This window comes from Mus pahari, chromosome 3, assembly GCF_900095145.1.
Source record: "Mus pahari chromosome 3, PAHARI_EIJ_v1.1, whole genome shotgun sequence".
NCBI classification, from domain to species: domain Eukaryota; kingdom Metazoa; phylum Chordata; class Mammalia; order Rodentia; family Muridae; genus Mus; species Mus pahari.
This window is the reverse complement of record NC_034592.1, coordinates 57,946,003-57,967,934: the sequence shown is the minus strand read 5'-3', so window position 1 is coordinate 57,967,934 and position 21,932 is coordinate 57,946,003. Positions and strand designations below refer to the sequence as shown.

General features: G+C 42.7%; 1 protein-coding gene across 1 annotated transcript in view; it reads right to left on the bottom strand.

The window, feature by feature from the left end:
• Positions 1–1,527: 1,527 nt before the first annotated feature.
• The window catches only part of Pdk1 (pyruvate dehydrogenase kinase 1), a 28,756-nt gene continuing 8,351 nt past the window's right edge, over positions 1,528–21,932 (bottom strand). Inside the window, exons 4-11 of the mRNA XM_021193458.2 lie at positions 19,814–19,998; positions 19,496–19,585; positions 17,578–17,655; positions 16,171–16,247; positions 14,613–14,711; positions 7,344–7,454; positions 5,357–5,470; positions 1,528–3,030 (exon numbers count right to left, since the gene is read on the bottom strand). Of these exons, the coding sequence (XP_021049117.1) occupies positions 2,890–3,030; positions 5,357–5,470; positions 7,344–7,454; positions 14,613–14,711; positions 16,171–16,247; positions 17,578–17,655; positions 19,496–19,585; positions 19,814–19,998 (895 nt within the window). The 3' untranslated portion in view covers positions 1,528–2,889. The remainder of the gene's footprint in view (positions 3,031–5,356; positions 5,471–7,343; positions 7,455–14,612; positions 14,712–16,170; positions 16,248–17,577; positions 17,656–19,495; positions 19,586–19,813; positions 19,999–21,932) is intronic.

Sequence of the window (21,932 nt, the reverse complement as noted above, 5' to 3'; positions counted from 1 at the left end):
GGTTGGCTCTTTCTCTAATTCCACCATGCGTGCTGAGGAAAGATCTCCAACCCTAACCGAGGCTTGACGGCCATGCTTTTACCCGCTGAGCCAGTGTGCTGGCAACTAGTTACAATTCCTTGAACCTGTACAGATATTGAGCCTTAATGATGAAACAGACTGCTGCCTAAAGGACACGAGTATATTTCTAAGATCCTTAAGTGGCTCAAATTAATTTTTTAAAAAAGCTGATCCATCTTTTCAGTTTACAGTCACCACGAAAATGCCCCACACTATGGTAGAATTCTGCGTCTATGTCTTCGTGTAGAAATCTCACAGTGTAAGACACTGACCATTATTAAGTGTAAAGGCATCAGAACCAGCCAGCATTTGGAATTACAGTGTCGAGACAGGGTTTCTCTGTATAGCCCTGGCTGTCCTGGAACTCACTCTGTAGACCAGGCTGGCCTCAGAAATCCACCTGCCCTCTGCTTCCCATGTGCTGAGATTAAAGGTGTGTGCCACCACTGCTCAACGAAATATTCTTACAATCCTTTCCTACAATACACCGGCACTCAGTAACTGCCCAGGTTATAAAAATCACTTGCTGTCCATTCCCCAACCATCAAATCTATTTCCATACCTATACCACATAAAACTAACGCTGGCAGACAAAATGGCTCACCTTAAGAATCTACAAACCTTCCAGGTGTCTTTAAAAGCAACTCTGGAAAGCGTCCCCCAGAGCTTTGTCACACTCAGTTTCCATCCATTACCATTACAACAGAGCAAAAAGGTGCTACACCTTAAAAAGAATCTAAAGTAAAATAATTTTACTTCTTGTCTGAAAACATTTCTTAGCTCTTAGGCAGAGAGGGGGATAATTTTTTAATTCCTTGGAGAGGGCAAAGTATTTCACAAGTAAAAATAGTACATTTATTGACAGTTGTACAAAAGATTCCAAAATATTTCATCATTGCAGTAAAATGTAATTTAAAGCTAGTAAGTGCAATACACTGAATAAATGTCACTCAGGAGCAGAGTCTATTATTTCTTACAAAGTCCTCAATTAGAAACAGCAGGTATAAGGTGTATATTTTCCAACATTTGGTAGTATTCGCTAAAAAGCCCTGGGCCAACAGGCCCCTCACCTCTCACATAAGGATCTGGGCTGACCACCCTGGAGCATGCTCAAGCTACATGTTCCTATCACTGGCACCAAAATTCTATTTTGTGCCATGTCACATGATTTGGCTTTTGTACTACATATGTATGTATTTGTGGGACACAGAATGAAGACTGGATAGATCTTGTCAAAAGTGACATGTTTTAACTCAAACCCTCAAATCCCTCTAGGCAAGTACTTCCCCATCACCTAACAGAGGATGTTGAGAATATCCCAGACAGCTGAGCAGTGGTGGCGCATGCCTTTAATCCCAGCACTTGGGAGGCAGAGGCAGGCGGATTTCTGAGTTCGAGGCCAGCCTGGTCTACAAAGNGNGTTCCNGGACAGCCAGGGATACACAGAGAAACCCTGTCTCGAAAAATACCAAAAAAAAAAAAAAAAAAAAAAAAAAGAATATCCCAGAAAGTGGATAGTGATCAGCAGAGACAGCTCAGACTGTGGCTCCAATTCTGTGTGACTTTGGGTCACTGAGAGAACCCAGGTGGCATTACCCGCTCCATAGGTTTGCATTTTAACACAAGTAACAGCAATACTTCAAAGCATTTGTTGCACTTTAAATCATCACACAGCTGCAAATGAATTCTGGAATCAATATAAGCTGGCTTTTCTTTGATTTAAAAAAAAAAAATCTGGATGTTTTAGAAAATTACATGTCCTTAGTCACCACTGAAAACCAAGGTGGCTGAGCCTTTGGTCACCTGACCTCTCGCTGCCACCCTGGTCTCCCTGCTAATGCTTTAGATTCAGATTATGTCCCCTAATGTGTAGCAACCCGACCTGAAAATGGATCACCCAAGCTTCCCAATCTAGTCTGTCACTCTGGCAACAGCAGTAGTCACAACTCACTCCCAAATATAGTTCCAGCCAGCCAGCCATGAGTCTCACCTCGTCCCTGGCCTACAGCCTCTGGATACCTGGGTTGGACCCAGAGAATCTCATGCTCATCAAAAGTTCCATCAGATCATCTCAACAGTCAGTCAGCTCGGCCTGGGCCACTTGGTGCTTCAGAGTTTATTCTCTGCTGCCATTTGGCTTGTTTGGGGAATAACACTTCTCTTATAAGCCAGATGTGGTGACACACCCTTCTCATCACAGCGCTCAGGACACCAAGGGCATCGTAAGCTCAAGGCCAGCTGGGGCTACACAGTGAGACTTTGTTTTTAAAGAAAATCCCTTGTGTTGACTGTAAACTTGATAATCGTGCTCTGGACTTAGCTCCATGGGGAACCAGTCATTACAATCCACTGCAATACAACGATGCCATGATCAATTAATTTCAGCACTCATACAATTTGTGTGGGTTCTAATGGACCACTGTGTTGTTCTTCGTGGAAGATAAGAAGACCATCTGATTAGGTGTCACCACTCACAGATGGCAAAACTCCAAAAGCAGAGAGGCCGATAACTAGCTATTCCACATCCTTCAGATGCTTCTAGCAGACATAAGTGAAAACTTGAAAGAAATACTCAGCTTCTACAGAAACCAGGAACTTTGCACTCCATATCATACCAAGGGAGGTTGACCAAACTTATGTGGGTTCAAAAACCACACCCAATCAACCAAACATATCAGAATACAGTTGGTATAACTGATCCTTCAGGAGCTTTAGCAAACACTAATTGTGAAGATCACACGTGACATATTTGGTACAGTGTGGTTCCAAATACATGTCATCCAAATTTAGCAGAAACCACATGTGGATGTGCCAGGTGTCCGTGTGCATTTAAGAGCTTCGGAATGTGGTCATGTCTTTCGGCTCGCTGCTGGGCACACACCAGTCATCAGCCTCGTGGTTGGCTTTGTAATGCTTCCAGGCAGCTTTATTATACACAGGGAGTCTCTCGACGGATTCGGTCGACAGAGCCTGGGGTTGAAAAGAAGTCATATACTTCTGAGCGTTCACTATCTGAGATAATATACAGTGGCAAACACTGACCACAAAGTAAACAGGGTTCTACTGGCATCTTATCCCTAGTTACTAACCACACACCATCTTCAGGGTGGATACGTTAGGAACGTGTTATTTACGACAGCTGGGGCACTGATAACACAGTAGTTGGGTTTGATGCTTCAGGTATCGACTAGCCAGCTTGGAAATGTCTACCCAAGTAGAACAGATATCTTTTGCAAAGCCCAGTCAGGAGTCAGTCAGCTACTATAAAAAAAATGGTTAAGTGTAAGAGCATTAAAAAAAAAAAAAATCAGCCTATTCATACACAGATTTATTGAGAAGAAAGCCAATCCTTTTCACTATATAGTAATGTATTATAAAAACATTACTATGCAGCAACTGAGATGGCTCGGTGGTTAAGAGCACTTGTTGCACAGGACCTGGGTTTGGTTCCTGGCACCCACATGTTGGCTCACCACTACCTGTGACGTCGAGCCAGAAAACCTTATGCCCTATTCCTACTTCCACACACATCAGGCAGACATGCAGTACAGAGACTCACATGTAAGCATAACACTTGTACACATAAAACAATCTTCTATAAAAATTAAAAACTGAACACACCAGTATTGGCATCAGTAAACACAGAGCTCGGTCTAAACATCTTGAGAGGTTTTTCCATGAACAGTGCTTGGTCCTTTTGTTTGAGGCCCAAACAAGTTTGTTTTCACACCCTGGCACCCAGGCTGGAAGCTGAACACGGGGTGCTTCTTGTAAAGCCAGCACTGTATCGATAAGCAGTGTTGTGTTTTCTCCTGCACTAAGGGCAGTTTCGGTCCTTAACCATGGATTTCTGTTCCCCACACAACCATCCATTCCCTGCTCTACAGCTTCCTGTAAATAATGGAAGACAGTGATAAACTATGCTTTCTGTTACTGTCTTCACAGCAGGAATTGTCAGAACTTTGACCACAGGTCCCTGGTATTCCTCAAGATGATGCTGACAGGATGTAACTAGAAATTCCCTCTTGGTGATGCTGAATAAGGTCTGTAATGGGACGGGTGTGATGACTCCATCATATTGCTTGAGTTCTGGTTTTTCCCAAATAGAAAAACTTAGCACCTCCACGCTCAGAGCAGTCTAAATACAGACCAAGATGCTATATTAGTGTTAAAATCATCACACTGATATGGTCATATTTAAGTTCCTCACAATGACATGTGAGGGGAAATAACACGGCTATAAAGAATTTATTCTTTTCAGGCCAACTTTTTTCAAGCATAGTCTATAAAATAGGCTCCATCTAGTGGCCAGAGCAAGAAACTGGAGGCAGCAAATGCGTAACCAGTTCGTTAGTCATTACATTGACTTGTTGTGTGGCTCAGTGGGTAAAGATGCTTGCCTTCAAGCCTAATGATCTGAATCTAATCTCCAGACCCACATGAGGAAAGGAGAGAACTGATTCTGGAAAGTTGTCTCTGACCTCAGGTACGTGTGTGCCCATGAATATACACACACTAAATAAACAACAAACACTTTTTTTAAAAAAGAGCAGCTTGGTGACTGGTCATGTTTCACATTAAAACTAACCTGGTGAGATGGCTCAGCAGGTAAGAGCACTGACTGCTCTTCCGAAGGTCCTGAGTTCAAATCCCAGCAACCACATGGTGGCTCACAACCATCTGTAATGAGATCTGATGCCCTCTTCTGGTGTATCTGAAGTCAATTACAGTGTACTTATATATGATAACAAATAATAAATAATTTAAAAAAAAACTAAACTTACTTCTTTTTTACAGTACTGGAATGAACCCAGGGTCTTTCTTGTACATTCAGGATTCTCTACTTCTTTCCCACTGCCCTCAACTATCAAAGTAGCTTCATTCCCATATAAATATCTCTACATTTATTAGTAGCATGAGGTTTACTAAAATCCCATTCCAGTTTTTCATTCATATCTTTTCTCTTCTTTTCTTTTTTTTTTCTTTTTGGTTTTTCGAGACAGGGTTTCTCTGTATAGCCCTGGCTGTTCTTATCATTAAAAGAAGTTGGGTTAGCAGGCTGAAGAGATGGCTTAATGGCCCAAAGTATTGACTGCTCCTATAGGGAACCTATAGCTCAGTTCCCAGCACCTACACAGTACCTCACAACTGTCTGTAACTCCAGTTCCAGGGATCTCATACCCAGTTGTGGCCTCTGAGGGCTCTTGGATACATATGGTACACATAAACTCACACACATACATGTACAAATAAGAACACTTTAAGTACAATTAAATCAAGAATCCTTGGTTGTTACCTTAATGTAGATAACGGCATCCGTCCCGTAGCCCTCTAAGGAATACAGCTTTAGGTCTCCCTGGAAGTACTGTGCATAGAGGCGTGATATGGGCAATCCGTAACCAAACCCAGCCTGTTCGATGAGAAAACAGTTCTGTTCAGAGTCCCACACACCGAAACACTTTTCTAACTAAGATAATGCCATGGAGTACTGCACAGCCATCAGCCTGTGCAGCTGACAGAGCCCGTAAAACGCAATCACGCAGAAGGATTAAGCTGGAGTTTAGCTCAGCCCATTAGCTCAACAATTGCGGACCTAAAGCCTTTTATTCTGTCTCTAAAATGATCTGTGGGAGTCTGAAGAAGGCATATTGCTTTTCTTTGCTGTCCTGCTCCAGAATTCCCCCAATAGAGCTTTCAGCAATTTCATATAAAGCACACGGTTTCATTTACGAGCAAGACTAGAAAATGTCTTGTTGCAGCTTTACGAACAATGGATAGGAATCTCTGGGCTTCACACCATGGATTTCCAGCCTTTGTTCTGAACCTGGAAATAATCAGTGACAGTTCACTTTCTTATTCTCACTGACAGATCTCTTCCTTGCTCCAGAGCCTTCAAAGCATTCCAGCACGCCCCTCCCCCACCTGAGAGATGAAAAGCCAAGCTTCTAGAAAGAGCTTCCAAGACAAGAGCAGGTCTCTGCCGCCTGCTCTCCTGTCTGGTGGACCCAATCTCCTTCCCTGACTTCCTTCAACACAAGACTTCTGTGTCTTCAACCTGTCTCCAGTGTCTGGTCCTTCTTTACCTGAGTAAACTGCAGACACTTGGGGAAAGGTAAAAATGGCTCCCATCAGTAAGCCATGCTTCTGTGGTATTCCTCTCAGCATGCTATTAGTGTTTATGCCAACAGAAGAGTCACTCACTAATAACATGCATAGGCTCTGGCTTTTCCCCCATTGATTATTTTCTATATTATTATTTGTGTGTTTATGAGTGTAGATATGTGCTTATAATATTCTATACATGGAGGGGAGGACCACTTCCAAGAGTTGGCTCTGTCCTGCCACCATGGAATCTGGAGATCAAATGATGCTGCCAGCGTTAGAAGGCAAGCATTTTCCCACAGAGCCATCACACTAGTACTAACTATTATATATTCCAGTGTTTCTAGGTGGCTCTTCAAATCAACTACCCAATCTCCAACTTTCTCCATGCCCTAGGGCTGAGTTGCAACCGAAACACTCATACACTTACAGACTAAATAAATAAATACATACATACATAAATGAGTACAATTTTTAAAAATATAAAAACCTAGAAACTAGGCACTGTGGCAATGCCTTTAATCTCAGGGCACTGGAGGCAACAGCAGGTGAGCTGAAGAACAAAAATAAAGAGAAAGCAGACTTTCAGTTGTATCTACCAACGAGGTCTTTCTAAATACAAATACTTGAGAGAAAACTCATGTCAAGTCAGTAGTGACCAATGACTAGAACAATCCATACATAGTCTTCGTATTGAAACAGACTGGTACATATGGCTTGCCACAGAAAAGACTGCTGTGATGTTGAGACCAAGAGTACCAGAAAAACCTCAAACTATGATCTGTCTTGTGCCTGTTTCAATTAAAAATTAACCCCAGGGCTCTTTAAATTCAGGCGGAAGTATTTGTCTCTCAAGTTTTGAAGTGCTCTCTTACGCTCTTGCCTCTTGCCCCCTTGTTCCCCTTCCCTCCCCAGTCCCTTCCCCCCTCTCTCCAAGTGGTCATGGTCAGCCTCTACTTCTCTGCTCTCCTTCTCTCCACCTTTCTCTGCCTCTACTACCCTCTTAACTCCCCTCCCCATGTCCTGAATAAACTCTATTCTATACTTAAAAAAAAAAAAAAAAAAAAGTTTGGAAGCATTTTCCTTCCTTGTGAGCGCCTGTGAAGTCGGCTTAACTGGTTTTGGGGAAATCACATTCTGATGGTAGCTGACGGACACCACAGCCCATCTCTGTCACCTACCAGGGGCACCGCACGGGACGTTTCAACACGAGGCCGGGGTGCGGTTGAGTACATGTAGTTGAAGAGTCTGTCGATCTTCCTCAGTGGAACACCGCCTCCCCGGTCACTCATCTAAGAGGAGAAAGACCAAACTGTGACCCGGTCCCACACATTACAGAATCATGACTTAACTACTTTGAGGAGAAGGCTGCTTTTGGAAATACAAGCTGCAAATTTTAAAACTCCCCTCAATAGTGTAGCCAACACAGAGTTAATCCTTCCTGGTGGACAATATGATAACCAGGATAAAATAAATAAAAAAGGGACACTCTACACAACAGTACCACCTCCTAAGTTTATCCTAAAAAAAACTAAAGTAGGCAAAGTACACATGAGAATATCCGTCATGGTTTTAAGAAAAATCAAAGAGTAGCCCACATGGGGACGACACAAAGTGCATTCTAAAACAGAATACTATGTAGCCATTTAAAATGTTATGTAGAACACTCGGGTTTTAGCAAGAGAGAGATCTACAAAAAAATAGACAATAAAGGACAAGTTAGAAACACTCACAATTCTAACTTTGTAAATATAAAACAGAAGTGTGAAATGGGCTGGAGAGATGGCTTTGCAGTTAAAAACATTGACTGCTCTTCCAGAGGTCTGGGTTTGGTTCCAAGCTCCTACTTGGTGGCTCAAGACCATCAATAACCTCAGTTCCAAGGGATCCAACACCTACTTCTGGCCTCCCTGGGCACTGCACCCCTGTGTAACCCATAGACCCATACAGATCTCTCGTTTTAAGGAATTCGGTGTGGTGCTACACACCTACAATCTCAGCATACAAAAGGCCGAGGCAGGAGGATTGCCATAATTAGAGACTAGCTTGTGCTATAATGTAATACCTGTCTCAATAAAACAAAACTAAGGGCCGTGAGATGGCCCAATGGTAAAGGTACCTGCCACTGAGCCTAAGACCGGATGGATCCCAGAGGTGCACATGGAGGGATGAGCGTCAACCAGCTCCACCTCTGACCCCCACGCCTGTGTTGGACACACGCAGACACAACAAACAAATGCAACTTTGCAACACAGAATTCCAGACAACCTTCTAGTGAGTTAAAGGACACACATTTTTCCTATTCTGTTATTTTTCAAGTCACAAGTAACCACACAGTAGATTGAATTAGTAATACTTACCCATTATTTTTACTGTTTTCCTTTATAATTAACACAGTCAACTTTGCTAACTTCTATTCTAATTTATTATAGATACTTCTTCTGTCACAAGACCTAAGTCCATGTCATTAATTTGACTTTAGCATACACATACAATAAATAATATATATATATATAAGTTATAACATAAATGGCTTATTGTTGAGTTTTCATTTATTATTTAAGATGATTATACACACACACATACAGACACACACGCACACACACACACGCAACATACTAAGAATTATATAGCTACTTTCGTTTTCTATGGTGTAAGAGGAACTAAACCAAATCCCTCCCACACTCTAGGAGCTACACTCAGACCCTACTGTGATTCTAAAAAGGTTGCCTTGAGATATCATTTGAAGCTCTGCCTCTCATACAGCTAAAACTAAGTAATTACAGTATCCAGGTATGTAAGGACTTTATAAAGAACCTGTGTTTAGAGTTATGCTTAAAACTGCTCTTGGCTGTGAATACAAAGGCCTGCGAAATGATTTATTTTAGTGCAATAACTAAAAAGCTCTGGGGTGAGTAGTTCCAGGGGCTAATTCAATGTTTGGTTATACTTCCCCAGTAGGAAGTGCGGGTTACGCCAGAGAGCGGTACCTTTAATCCCAACACTTGGGAGGCAGAGACAGGTGGATTTCTGAGTTTGAGGCCAGCCTGGTCTACAGAGTGTGTTCCAGGACAGCCAGGGCTACACAGAGAAACCCTGTCTCAATAAACCAAATAGATAGGTAGACAGACAGACAGACAGACAGACAGACAGACAGACAGACAGACAGAGCGGGTGCCCTAAGAACCCTGAGGGGTATGTCACAACAGACTCTGGGATAAAGGAGGGAGGGGTGCTAAAGAGCTGGCTCAGAGGTTAAGAGCACCTGCTGCTCTTGCAGAGGACCCAGGTTCAGTTCTCAGCACCCACATGGTGGCTTCACAACCATTCACACTCAAATTTCAGAGGATCTGATACCTACCCTCTTCTTACATCCATGTGCACCAGGCATGCATGTAGTATACAGATATACGTGCAGGCACAACAGTCACGCACATAAAATAAGTCTAAAAGGAGAGAACTACTACTACTACCAATCCCAGAGCTTCTGGGGCAAGATGGAGGCAGAGGCAGGACTGCAGGCCAGCGGGCTTGGCTTGCCCAGTAGCAAAAACAAAGAGATCCTGTCTCAAACAAGGTATAAGTCAAAGACTGACACCCAAAGTTGTCCTCAGACCTCCAAATGAGCATACCTACACACACACACACACACACACACACACACACACACACACACACGGCATGCATGCAGCATTAAAAGGAAGTTTTGAATAAACATTTCCTAGTTTTCTTTACTTAACCTTCTGGCAACAGACTAGCTTTCTAGCCCTACAACTATGTGGCATGTGCAGAGCAAAAGGTGATTCCTGGCAGTCTGAAGAAAACATGGTGCTATAAGAGGTGGCATGTCACTAGAGGTTGTCAGGCAAATTAGGTCAGGGGTCATGGCTAGACCTGATGAATAACCTTTGCTTTGTAGTTAACATGATAATGGATGTAGTGGATTATATTAAAGTACTCAGGGCACTTTCTAAGACTGTTTAAGAGATTACCAAAAGCTCCGAGCCCTTCAGGGATGGGGAGAGAGGGGTGATGAGAGGTGTATATTAGTATGTACTCTCAGGCAACTACACTGAGAGAGAGTGAAAATGAAACAAGAGACTGAGGCAAATGTGAACCTGAGCCTGTGCCAAGGAAAGGTCCTGAAAGAGTCAAGGAAAGGTCCTGAAAGAGTTAAGTGCTGTCACAAGGAAGGCTGGGAAGGAGAGTGCCTGCTCACCTTCAGTGCACAGATCACCGCTCAAAACAGCTAGCCAAGAGCTGCCGCCACCATCCACAGCCCCTGTCTGACCCCAGTCTCCCTATTCTCCCAGCACTGAGTCCCTGAGCCAATGCATGTGAATCCAGGCCCAGAGGCAAGGAACCTTTCCTGACCGTTGTGTTGTTGTTAAATGAAGCTGGTTGAAGGCTTCACGGTTCAGAAGACTTGCTGCTCTTGCAGAAAACCTAGGCTTGGTTCCCAGCACCCACATGGTGGGTCACAACTATCCACCATTCCAGTTCCAGGGGATCCAGCACCCTCTTCTGAACTCTGTGTGTATCAGGCACACACATGGTACATAAATATGCATGCAAAGAAAATACCCATGAGCATAAAATATACAACCTGAAAATGACCTAAGTTTGCATACTTCATACAACCCCTACAGCAAATGTGTCCAATTGCTATATATTTATTTGTGCTTCACTCATTTGAATAGCCAATTTAAAAAAGAAAACAGAAATCCAAAGTAGACAGTAAAGGGAAAAGAGGAAAATGGGAAATAAATAAACTGTAATTTCAAATAAATAATTATAATTACTACCTTCAAAGTGACAAATGAGAAAACCAGAACAGACTATTATAAGAAATAATTTTTAAAAATTCTTGCCGGGCGTGGCGGCGCATGCCTTTAATCCCAGCACTCAGGAGGCAGAGGCAGGCAGATTTCTGAGTTCAAGGCCAGCCTGGTCTACAAACTGAGTTCCAGGACAGCCAGGGCTGTAAAGAGAAACCCTGTCTCTAAAAACCAAAAGAAAAAAATTCTTCAAAAACTTAAAAAACAGGGCTGGAGAGATGGCTCAGTGGTTAAGAGCACTGACTGCTCTTCCAGAGGTCCTGAGTTCAATTCCCAGCAACCACATGGTGGCTCACAAGCATTTGTAATGGAATCCAATACACTTTTCTGGTGTGTGCCTGAAGTCAGCTACAGTGTACTCATATAAATAAAAATAAGTAACTCTTTAAAAAAAAAAATCTTAAAAACAAGGCTGCCTAGGAAACTCTGAGCCATCTCTGCAGTTGGCTCGCCAGATCTCATCCTTACACTACTGCTCCAGGGTTACAATTAATGCTTGTATATTCTGTTCCTCACGAGGATCTCTCTCTCTCTCTCTCTCTCTCTCTCTCTCTCTCTCTGTGTGTGTGTGTGTGTGTGTGTGTCTTTCTCTCTCCTCTCACACATGCATACATAATTAAGGTCCACATAAATCAAAATTCAATAGAAGAGCTGAGAGTCTACAGTCAAAGAAAGGGCCAGTGAGATGGCTCAGTGGATAAAGGTGGTTGCTGTCAAGCTTACTGACCTGACTTTGACCCCCTCCAACCTATACTGCTAGCAGCAGGAACTCATTCCCAAGGAAACTGGGATATTGGGTTAATACTATCAACCTAATAGGTCTAGAGTCACCTAGAAGACAGTCTCTGGGCCTGCCTGGGGGAGCTATCAATATATGTTACATGCAGTCATTCCATGGGTGGGATTACCTAGTAGGTTACTTCTAGTTACACTGTGGCAATCATCTAGATTAGCTTACTTCTGGCAAATCCTATGAGGGATTATCTTGATTAGGATAACTGAGGTGCAAAGTCCACGCTAAAAGTGGCTGCTAACGTCCCTTGGTCTTGGGCTACCTGAACCCCAGGATCACGGCTATTTCCTGACTATGGACACAAGGCAGCTAGCTGCCTGGAGTTCCTTCCCCAGCACGATGCTCTGTTCCCTTTAACTATGAGCCAAAACAAATCCCTTCTCCTTCAAGCTGCTTTTCCCAGGGAGAACAGGAGAAGAAAATAAGACAAATGAGTCCAGAGGTCCCAGGGAAAGGAAAGGTTCACAGTAACATCACAGTGAATTCCAGAACACAAACCAGAAAAAGATCTGAGAACTTCAGTTAAAAAACAAAAACAAACAAAACAAAAACAGACAGCTAAAACCAATGATACAGAGGAAGAAGAAAGGAAGGGCAACTGCAGAAGGACAACCTGAATGTCACCTGCCAGGGGGGCCAAGAACAGACTCCTCCTCGCTCATTCATCCAACATAGCACCAAGAAAAAGACAAAAACTTTGTCAGAACCCCTGAAAATGAACCCACTGAGAGGTACCTGTTCACAAAAGTACCCAACAGTACTCTGTGTGGTTTGGGCTCATTCCCATCTCAGTCTTGCTCCCAGCCCCCGCCAGTGACAGACAGTAGCAGGCACTGATAGCCACTCACAAGGCTTGCGTCTGCTGAGTTTGAGTTCCGCATCACCCTACCACTATTAAGTCTGAAACAATCAGAAGTAGTGGAATACTTTTTTAAAAAAAAAATTTTTTTTTAATTTTTATTTTATGTTAACTGGTGTTTTGTCTGCATGTCTGTGGGGGGTGTCAGATCCCCTGGAACTGGAGTTATACAGACAGTTGTGAGCTGCCATGTGGGTGCTGGGAATTGAACCCTGGTCCTCTGGAAGAACAGTGTGATGGTTTGAATATGTTTGACCCATGAGAACTGCCACTATTAGGAGGTGTGGCCTTGTTGGAGGAGGTGTGGCCCTGTTGGAGGAAGTGTGTCACTGTGTAAGCTGCCTTTTAAGTCCTCTGCTCCAGCTCCATTTGTGTGGAAGAGCTCCTCCTCCTGGGTGCCTTTGGATGTAGAACTCTTGGCTCACCCATCATCAAGTAAGTCAGCCTGCATGCTGTCGTGCTTGCCAACATGATGATAATGGACTAACCCTCTGAACTGTAAGCCAGCTCCGATTAAATAATTGTTTTTATAAGAGTTGCCCTGGTCATAGTGTCTTTTCATAGCAATAAAACCCAAACTAAAACAAGCAGCCAGTGCTCTTAACCTCTAAGCCATCTCTCCAGACCCATGGATGACTTTGAGGGCTGCAAGGACATGGACAAACTAAAGAAAATCACAGGGTAAGCGAAGAGACAAGCTCAGCCCTGGGAATCTGGAAGGCTAAACTCTAAGAGCTATGCTCCCACCCAGAAAGCCCCAGCTCTCAACCCTACCTGACTGAGAACAGGCTACACCCTACCCTAAGTTACTCCATGTTGTGGAAAACAATGGCTTTTCAGTCTGTGCCTTGCCCTGAGAGACTATTTTAAGGATGGCGGGTGAATGGCACCTGGGTAGACATAAACAAGACCTGTCTGGCACCACCCCATAGCAAGCACTAAGAATGATTTATTCCTGACAACAGAAAGGGTGCCACCCTGTACAATTATCAGACTGAATTAAACTATAAAGGCACATGTATTCAAACCTTATTGGGGGGGGGGGGACCAAGAACTTATCAGACATTAAAACTCACTGAAACTGACCAGAGACAGGAGCACCAGGTGCCTACAGAACTCGGAGATTATTTGCAGCCTACAATTAATTCCATGTATGAAACCAAGATGGAGAAGAGAAGGAGGGCTAGTGCTTGGGGCTGGGCAGGGAAGGGACAAGTGACCGCTGCTACATTCGAGAGAGCTAATGCCTCTAGCAACCATCTCGGAGACCCCGTGTGTGTAAAATCTTCACACCAGAACACCCCTCAGAAGTTCAATAAGTACAGACCAGCAAAGACAAGCAGTGGGCAGCACACATCCATGGCTAGAAAGAACAGCTGAGTTGTATATTCTATATGTATACTCTATATGTATATTCTACATGTATATTCTATATTCTATACCTGATTACTTACAAAGAAGCACATATACTCTAAGCACACTGCGCTATCACAGCGGGTATGCGGGAAGAAGCAGCAGTGGGTCTGAGGGTCTGCAGCTTTTACTCTCCGTGTGACCCTGAGCTCCTCACGGACCCTCAGTTCCCACAAGTATGTCATACCTCCAATCGCCTGCACTCCTAAGAGGCCCTGCTGAAAACAGAACAGAGCAGGCAGAACAAGGGGCTGAAACTGCAGTAAGATTAACATTCTCCATCATACCGAATGTGCCCAAATACTTAAGATTTTCACTGATCAAAGTCTGCCTCCAGTGTTCCTTCAACCCAAATCATCTGGATTAAGGACCAGAATAGAAACAGACTCAAGAGATAATTCTATAATTTGCCAGGTAAACAAGGCAAAGTGCTTATTATCTAGTTGACTGAAATCCTTTCCCTTGAGAATAAATTATACATTACACACATTAGACATATTATATCATTTTTACATGCCTACACATCCATTCCTTCTATAGAGATTACCTTCACAGTCAAGTCCTCCTCACCCAGGGTGACGTGAACTTGAATCGGGGGATAAACGCCTTTGTCCGCGTGGTGCTCCATGGTCGCTCTCATTGCATTCTGAAATATATTAGGATTATATTAAAGTATAATTTTTTAAAAACAACTACTTATAATTTTGAAATATATATACATTACATGAATTTTAAGTTTCCTTTCTCATTGGTTTGAAATTAAAAGTATTTATACATAAAATGATTTGACTAGCTTCTAAAAGGTACGAGGCCTGCACTGCCTAAGCATAGGCTAGTGACAAGACCTATGACACTGAAGTAGAAATGATAAAGCCAGAGGAAGCTGGGACTGGATGTGGAATGAAGAGCGACCCCTGGCCACTAAGGACCGAGCAGACCTGAGGAGAGGAGACGACACTTGTTTCCTCTGGTTCCAGACCAAAGCCACTGTCACGGGCATTAGATAAATATGTCACAGCTTACGTAAAGTTTTAAGTATTACAGGGTAGAATCTTTACCTGAATGAAATTTCAAAGGGAAAAAAAAGTTCAAACACGTTAGGGGCCAACTGCTTTTTAGCTACTTAAAGATTAACATAGGGGCAAAGCAAAGCGGTTACTTCCACCTTTACTGTCTTAGTTTCCTGCGTTTTAGTATGTTGTTCTGTATTTTCTTTTCCTTTTGGGTTTTGAGCCCAGGTCTTGCTATGCAGCTCAGGGTGGCCCATCGTGCTTACATCCTTCATGCCTCCACTTCAAAGGCTTACAGGGCGTGCCATACAGCTGGCCGGCCTACTGTTACTGTGCACTAGCCCACAGAAGCCAGCTCTCTGCTCTGCTGCTCTGCTGCTGGCTGGGGCCTGAGAGGCTAAGCAGGCGACAGCGGCCCAGACTGCTGATCTAGAACAGTCATTTTCAACTGGGAGACCCTCCACACTTATTAACCACTCTGTCTCGACTAGCAAGCATCGCCCTCCCCAGTGGCAGGGAGGGCGACTCTCAACACACCCAGCATGCTTTTTACTGAGTTTCCCAAATATGTTCTAAAAAGTAAATAGTTCTCTAAGTCCAGTATCAACAACTTCTTAAGAGAAAAACAAAAACAAAGGCATGTAAGGGAGACTGGCTCAGGGGTAGAAAATTGGTAAATACAATTGTACGTATTTCGGTTCATGAAAAAATGAATATAAACTTACTAAGCACCTGTAGCATGCTCTATTATAATGGCCACTTAATACGACTTTTCCAGTCTTCACACATTTCCCAAGAGAGTATTACCCTAGCTTCAAAGAGGACTGAGGTTCAGAGCGGTTGAGTCATTTGCCCAAGGCTACATAATAATAAACAAAAGAGTCTTTATTCAATGCCAGGTCTTTCTGGCTCCCCGGTCTGTATGGAGGCACCCCATCTGGATAGACAAAAAGCTCACTTCCAGCACAGTGGCATAATACTCACACAACATGGCATATCATCATTGAACAGAAGTTCAAAGGAATATGGCTTTCAGAGCAGATTCCTATGCTCAGGAAAGGACTAGTAAATGTTACACAATACTATTTTACAAACCTTGAACAGTTCAAACACCATGTGATAGAGATGGGATGGTACATAAACCACTTGTATTGTCTGTCCTGGTGATTTCGCTACAAAGCAGAAGAGAAACATATGAAAGTACAGAGAGATGTGCTCAAAGCATTCATAAGAATAACCCTGTGGAGTGACGTGGAACAAACATTAGCGATGGGGGAGGTGCTATGGGCGTGCTTGCACCCCACTTCTTCAATGTCTCAGAGTCTGAACCCTGTACTCACACTCGCAGATGACAGGGACAAGATGCTACTCCTCAGACTCTGGTGTAAGAGGCTAGCCACCCATCCTCCCATGCTCCTCTAGGACAGCAAATCTTAAAAGAATTCCATCTTCAGGTAGGATTGTACTTCCCAAGATGGACATCTTAGAAAAAAAAAAAATGTTTCACCTGGGTAGAACACTGTCTATTTTATTTCAGACATTTCTATGGATATAGCACTGGATTTTTTAAAAAAATAAAAGAAAAAAATAAAAAGAAGAGGAAAAAAAGCTAGCATCATTTCCCAAGGTATGTATAACACAGATTTCTGGGAGAACAAAGCGGTAAGATGCCATACTTTCAAAGTCCTTCGACCAATACATGACTGGACTGTAATTCAAGCAGTAAACTAAACTGTCCTCTGAAATGCTCCCACTTGGAGACATTAATTGGCTGCCCATACAGCAGTGTCCTAAACTCTCACCTGTGACGTTGGACTCTTACTGACTGGGTGGTACCATCAGAAGAAAACACAGGCCACGCTACCCCGACTAGGTAAGTACCCACTGCTCAGATTCAGAGGTTCAGAATGTGGCTTAGCTTAAGCCTATGAAAACATATTTTTTTTCCATCACCTTCTCAAAGGATTATCTTAACCTGGGAGAGGTTTTCCTTGTCAAATGACCATTATCAGTCTTTATCCAAAACTCTGTACCCTTTATCCAGAAGGCAGGGAGGAGACCATCAGAGCCTCTCTGACAGGTGAACGCCTCCTCTGTCTTGCACATGCCCAGCCTTCTGCCTTCAACAATAAAAACTAACTTAGAATTCAGGAAGTAGAAAAAGGATAAACTTTTGCTATGAGCTGTATACAAAAAAAAAAAAAAAAAAAAAAAAAAAAATCTTAGTGTTTTCTTCTGTCTCTGAAGAAAATAGCAAAGAATTAAAATTATCAGTTAAAAAAAAAAATAAAGAGAACCAAAACAAAACAGGAAAACATTCTACTAAGGAACCAAACTAAACTCTGTATAAGTGTGGCTGTGCGCTGTACACATGACTCTGCTGCCTTCACACTTAGTGATGGAGTAGATGGAAGAGCCCTTTACTATTCAAGCAAATCTCAGCTCACTCCTTGGCCGTCAGAACACCCATTACTTAGGACTGGCACCCCCAGGCTGGCTTACCATTTAGTTCTTCAAGTTCTAGTTCAGGAGAGTTAACATAATACAAATCACAAAGCCGCCTAGCGTTCTCATAGCCATCTAGTGTGAAGCAAACAGAACAAAGAAGCATTAAAGAAACGTACTTCTGTCTTGCCCAACAAGAGGCCAACAGTACCAACAAACGAAAACTTGCAGCTCTCTGCAGGAGAAAATATACCTCAACAATCTTAGTGAGGGAAGGTCTGAGCCATAACAGAATGATGACAGAAAGGGCCACAGAAACTTAAAAATGTCAGCATGGAGAAACATGCCATAAACAAAGGAAAAGAAACAGCAAGCTAAAGATATTATTATATGCATTAAATATATATTTGCATATATATTTGTCTTTGAGACATCTCAGAAAGATGGTCAGGGTTCCCAAAGTCTACATTTTTTTTTCCTTTTTGGAAGCATTGAAAATTTAAACGCCTAAAAATGTTTTTAATGCTAGGATTTGTTATTGTTGTTGCTGTTGTTGTTGTTGTTGTTGTTGTAACAGTCTTACTATGTAGCCACAGCTGGTCTGATCTGGAATTCTCTAGCTGGTCCTGAACTCTCATGCCTCTACCTCTTGAGTGCTAGATCAAGGATGTGTACCACCAAGCCTGGCAATTCTACGATTCTTGCCTTCTACTAGCAAAAATCACTACGTATCTACACACGTTCACTAGGACACTGTGAGTAACAGGAAGGGAAAATGAGGACAACCTAAGTGAACATTCCAAGAGGATAGGGGGCTAGCACTCTGTTACATTCTAACAAGCCACTCAAAAATGTGGGCTAGGTCCAGCGGGCTATGAGTCTGTAGCAAAATGTGTGGAGCTCTCCATCTTCTAAAAGATGCTAGCTGGCTGCTAGCTGAGCATGGTAGTTCATGCTTTTAAAACCAGCACTCAGGACACAGGCAGGTGGTCTACACAGCAGCTTCCAGGACAATCAGAAGCACACGGAAAAACACTGCCTCAAGGAAACGCAATAAAACCCAGCCCAGGCTGCTTCTGCAGAGGACCTGGGTTCAAGTCTCAGTATCCACATGGTGGCTCACAACCATCTGTAATTTTAGTTCTAGAAGATCCCACCCCTTCTTCTAGTTTCCGAGAGCACCAGGCATGCAAATGATGTACAGACATAAATGTAGGCAAAACACCTATACACTTAACATGTTTTAAAAAATTTAAAAATAACAAAAACTATAAAACAACTTAAACATAGATGTGCGTGTTATACCAAGGAATAATGCTTGAAAAGAGCCAATCGGTGGAAGCACACATCTTTAATCCAAGCACTCAGGAGGCAGAGGTGGGTGGATCTCTGCGAGTTTAAGGCCAGCCTGATCTAGAGCCAAGGCTACACAGAGAAAATCCTGTCTGAAAAAAAACAAAAACAAACATACTTGAAAAGACGCAAATTAAACTTACAGACTTTCACTCTTTGAATTAGGAACTAGAAAGAAAAGACTCAGAACCTGAATATTTTACTGTATTTATTTACTGTCTACGTGCATACTGTGGGTATGTGCACATGAGGATGTGCATGGAGACCACAGGGACAACTTTCAACGGCTCTCTCCTTCCCACTCGGTGACTTCTAGGGATCAGATTTAGGTTTTAAGTCTTCATACACTGAGCCATCTCAATGGCTCTTTTTTAGGGAGGATGGGGAAATTTTTGAACTTTCAAAGCAAAACAGATAAATACACGGACTAACATACAAAACTTAACTAACAGAGAATTCTACTGGGAAGACGCTCACCTTACATCCTGTGTAATTAATGTCATGGAGTGATTTCCAAACCTAGCACTTGCTCCTAACATGTTTCTCTCATGATACATGATACGGGAAGGAACCACACTCAGCTCTGACTCCGCATCCTGCTACAAATGACAGCTGCACCTACCTTTAATGACCTCCACTACATCGCAGTTTGGATTTATGCTTCCAATATGTTTTCGATGAGATGGACTTCCTTTTCCACCGAACAATAAAGCTATCAAAAGCAAAGAACCAAACCAAGTAAACATATTTGCCTAGCACCCCTTTCCAGATCTAAAGAGTACCAAACAGGAGAAAGGATATTTTCCTTAAGCGTAAAGAGGGGATTCTGCCTTCTTTCAAGAGCAGTAACGTTCACTCCAAAGAGACACTTTCTAGATAAACTTAAGAGCACTCGCTACACATATCAATTAGCTACTTCTTTCAACGTCGGGACACTTACAGTGCTGGTTGAGTAGCATTCTAATTGAGATTCGACTCATGTAGAATCGATCCAAAAAGTACTGAACATTTTGGCTGGTGACAGGATCCACCCCGAAGCTCTCCTTGTATTCAGTCACACCCTGGGCCATGGTGGGAATGACATCATTGTGCCGGTTTCTGATCCTTATCACTGTGTCTGTGAATCTAAACAAACCTCTCGGTCAGAACAGCCAAATATTTTTGACAAGTGACTTCAATACCAAGATACAAGCCGCAGCTACAAACAGCCCTCCTTCAAAGAACAGAGAGTTGGCGAAGGCTTTCCCACACTTGTTTAAATTCATTTCAACTCGTGAGATACACAGAACCCACAAGATACAAGGATCTCAAAAATAAGATTTACATAATTTTTGGATTCCTGTAATGCTACATACTACTGTGAACAGTACAAGGGCTCCCCTTATCCATCATCACCCAAGCCACACTACAGTGTCAGTGTTTCCTTTATCCAGTATTACCTATGCATCTGAGGCTCACTAATGAGGATGGCGTTCCAGAGACACATGGCCTAAGAAAAGTTCCTCGTTTCTAGGGAAACACTCCCCAAGGAATCAAGCTGAGAAAGCCAAGAAAGTTGGCTGTGGATCTCCTCCCTAGAGTTCAGAGAAAATAAACCACTTGGAATAGAAAATCGAAAAAAGAAGTCTGATTTCATTCACCCTGGATTTATATTGTGCATGAGAAGCACACGTTTAATCTCAGCACTCGGGAGACAGAGGCAGGGCATCTCTGAGCTTGAAGCCAGCCTGGTCTACAGAGTTCCAGGATAACCAGGGCTGAACAGAGAAACCCTGTCTTGAAAAACAAAAACCAAACCAAACCAAAACAAAACACAAAACTAAACACAAAAGCCAAAGTGGATGAGAAAAAGGAAACTGTTGGATTAAGTGAGATTTTCAAGCCACACTGCCTTCTTGCTTTTGTCAATTTAAGGAATAAGATAAAAGAAAGATGTCTTTTGTTTTTGGGGGGTTTTTTTTGGTTTTGTTTTTGTTTTTTTCGAGGCAGGGTTTCTCTGTGTAGTTCTGGCTGTCCTGGAACTCACTTTGTAGACCAGGCTGGCCTTGAACTCAGAAATCCACCTGTCTCTGCCTCCCAAGTGTTAGGACTAAAGTAAAGGTATGTGCTACCATGCCCGGCTAAGAAAGCAGTCTTAATTGTGATGCAACTCGTCATCGTTCACGCTTCTGAAGGAGTATTTTCCCGAGACACCAGCTTGAGTGCCACTACCTCCAGTGATTTTCTCACTTTTGGAATTCTTAGTTGGAAATAAACTTAAAAACCAAGCTATTAAGACAAAATATAATTCAAAAAAAATTTTTTTGAAAACAACTGAAAATTCCAGTCCCCTCCTTACTTGCTTGTTCTTCTCTTTAGAACGAAGCCTGTTGAGCAGGGCACAGTAACTCACCTTTGATGCCAGGCAGAGGCCGAACCAGGCAACTCACTGTGGACCAGAAGCCAGACTGGACTACACAGTTGTTTCTAAGAAAGCCTGGGCTACATATGAGACCCTGTCTCAGAAAACAAAAACTGGTTTGGAGACAGTTCAGTTGCTAAGTGCTTGTCACACAAGCATAATGACCCGAGTTCTGTCTGCATGCAATCATCATGTCAAGTGTGGTGGCAGACATTTGTAACCTCAGCGCTGGAGAAACAGATAGGACAACTGGAGTTCACTGGCCAGTCTAGCCTAACTCAAAGTAGGTAGATGGCAGACATTCCAGAGGCTGATACCTGAGGGTGTCCTCCAGCCTCCACACAAACATACAGGAGCCTGCAAATGCATAGATTTTTAAAGGAATATAGAGGTGGTATTATTCGGCCCAACTGCTCACTTTATTTCCTAGGCTCGGTTCTCAGTGACTGTTTTCAAAGGGTTCTAGAGTAGCATTTATAGGCTATTCTACCATTGGCCTTTTGCTGTGTTCTTAGGCCTACCATTTACTAGCTATAAGACCTCAAGCTACAAACTCTCTTTGTGCATAAATGCACTATCTCAGTAGAGTTCTTTTTTTTTTTTTTTTTTTTTTTTTTTTTTTTTTTTTTATAGTTTATAACTATAGCTTCAATTTCCT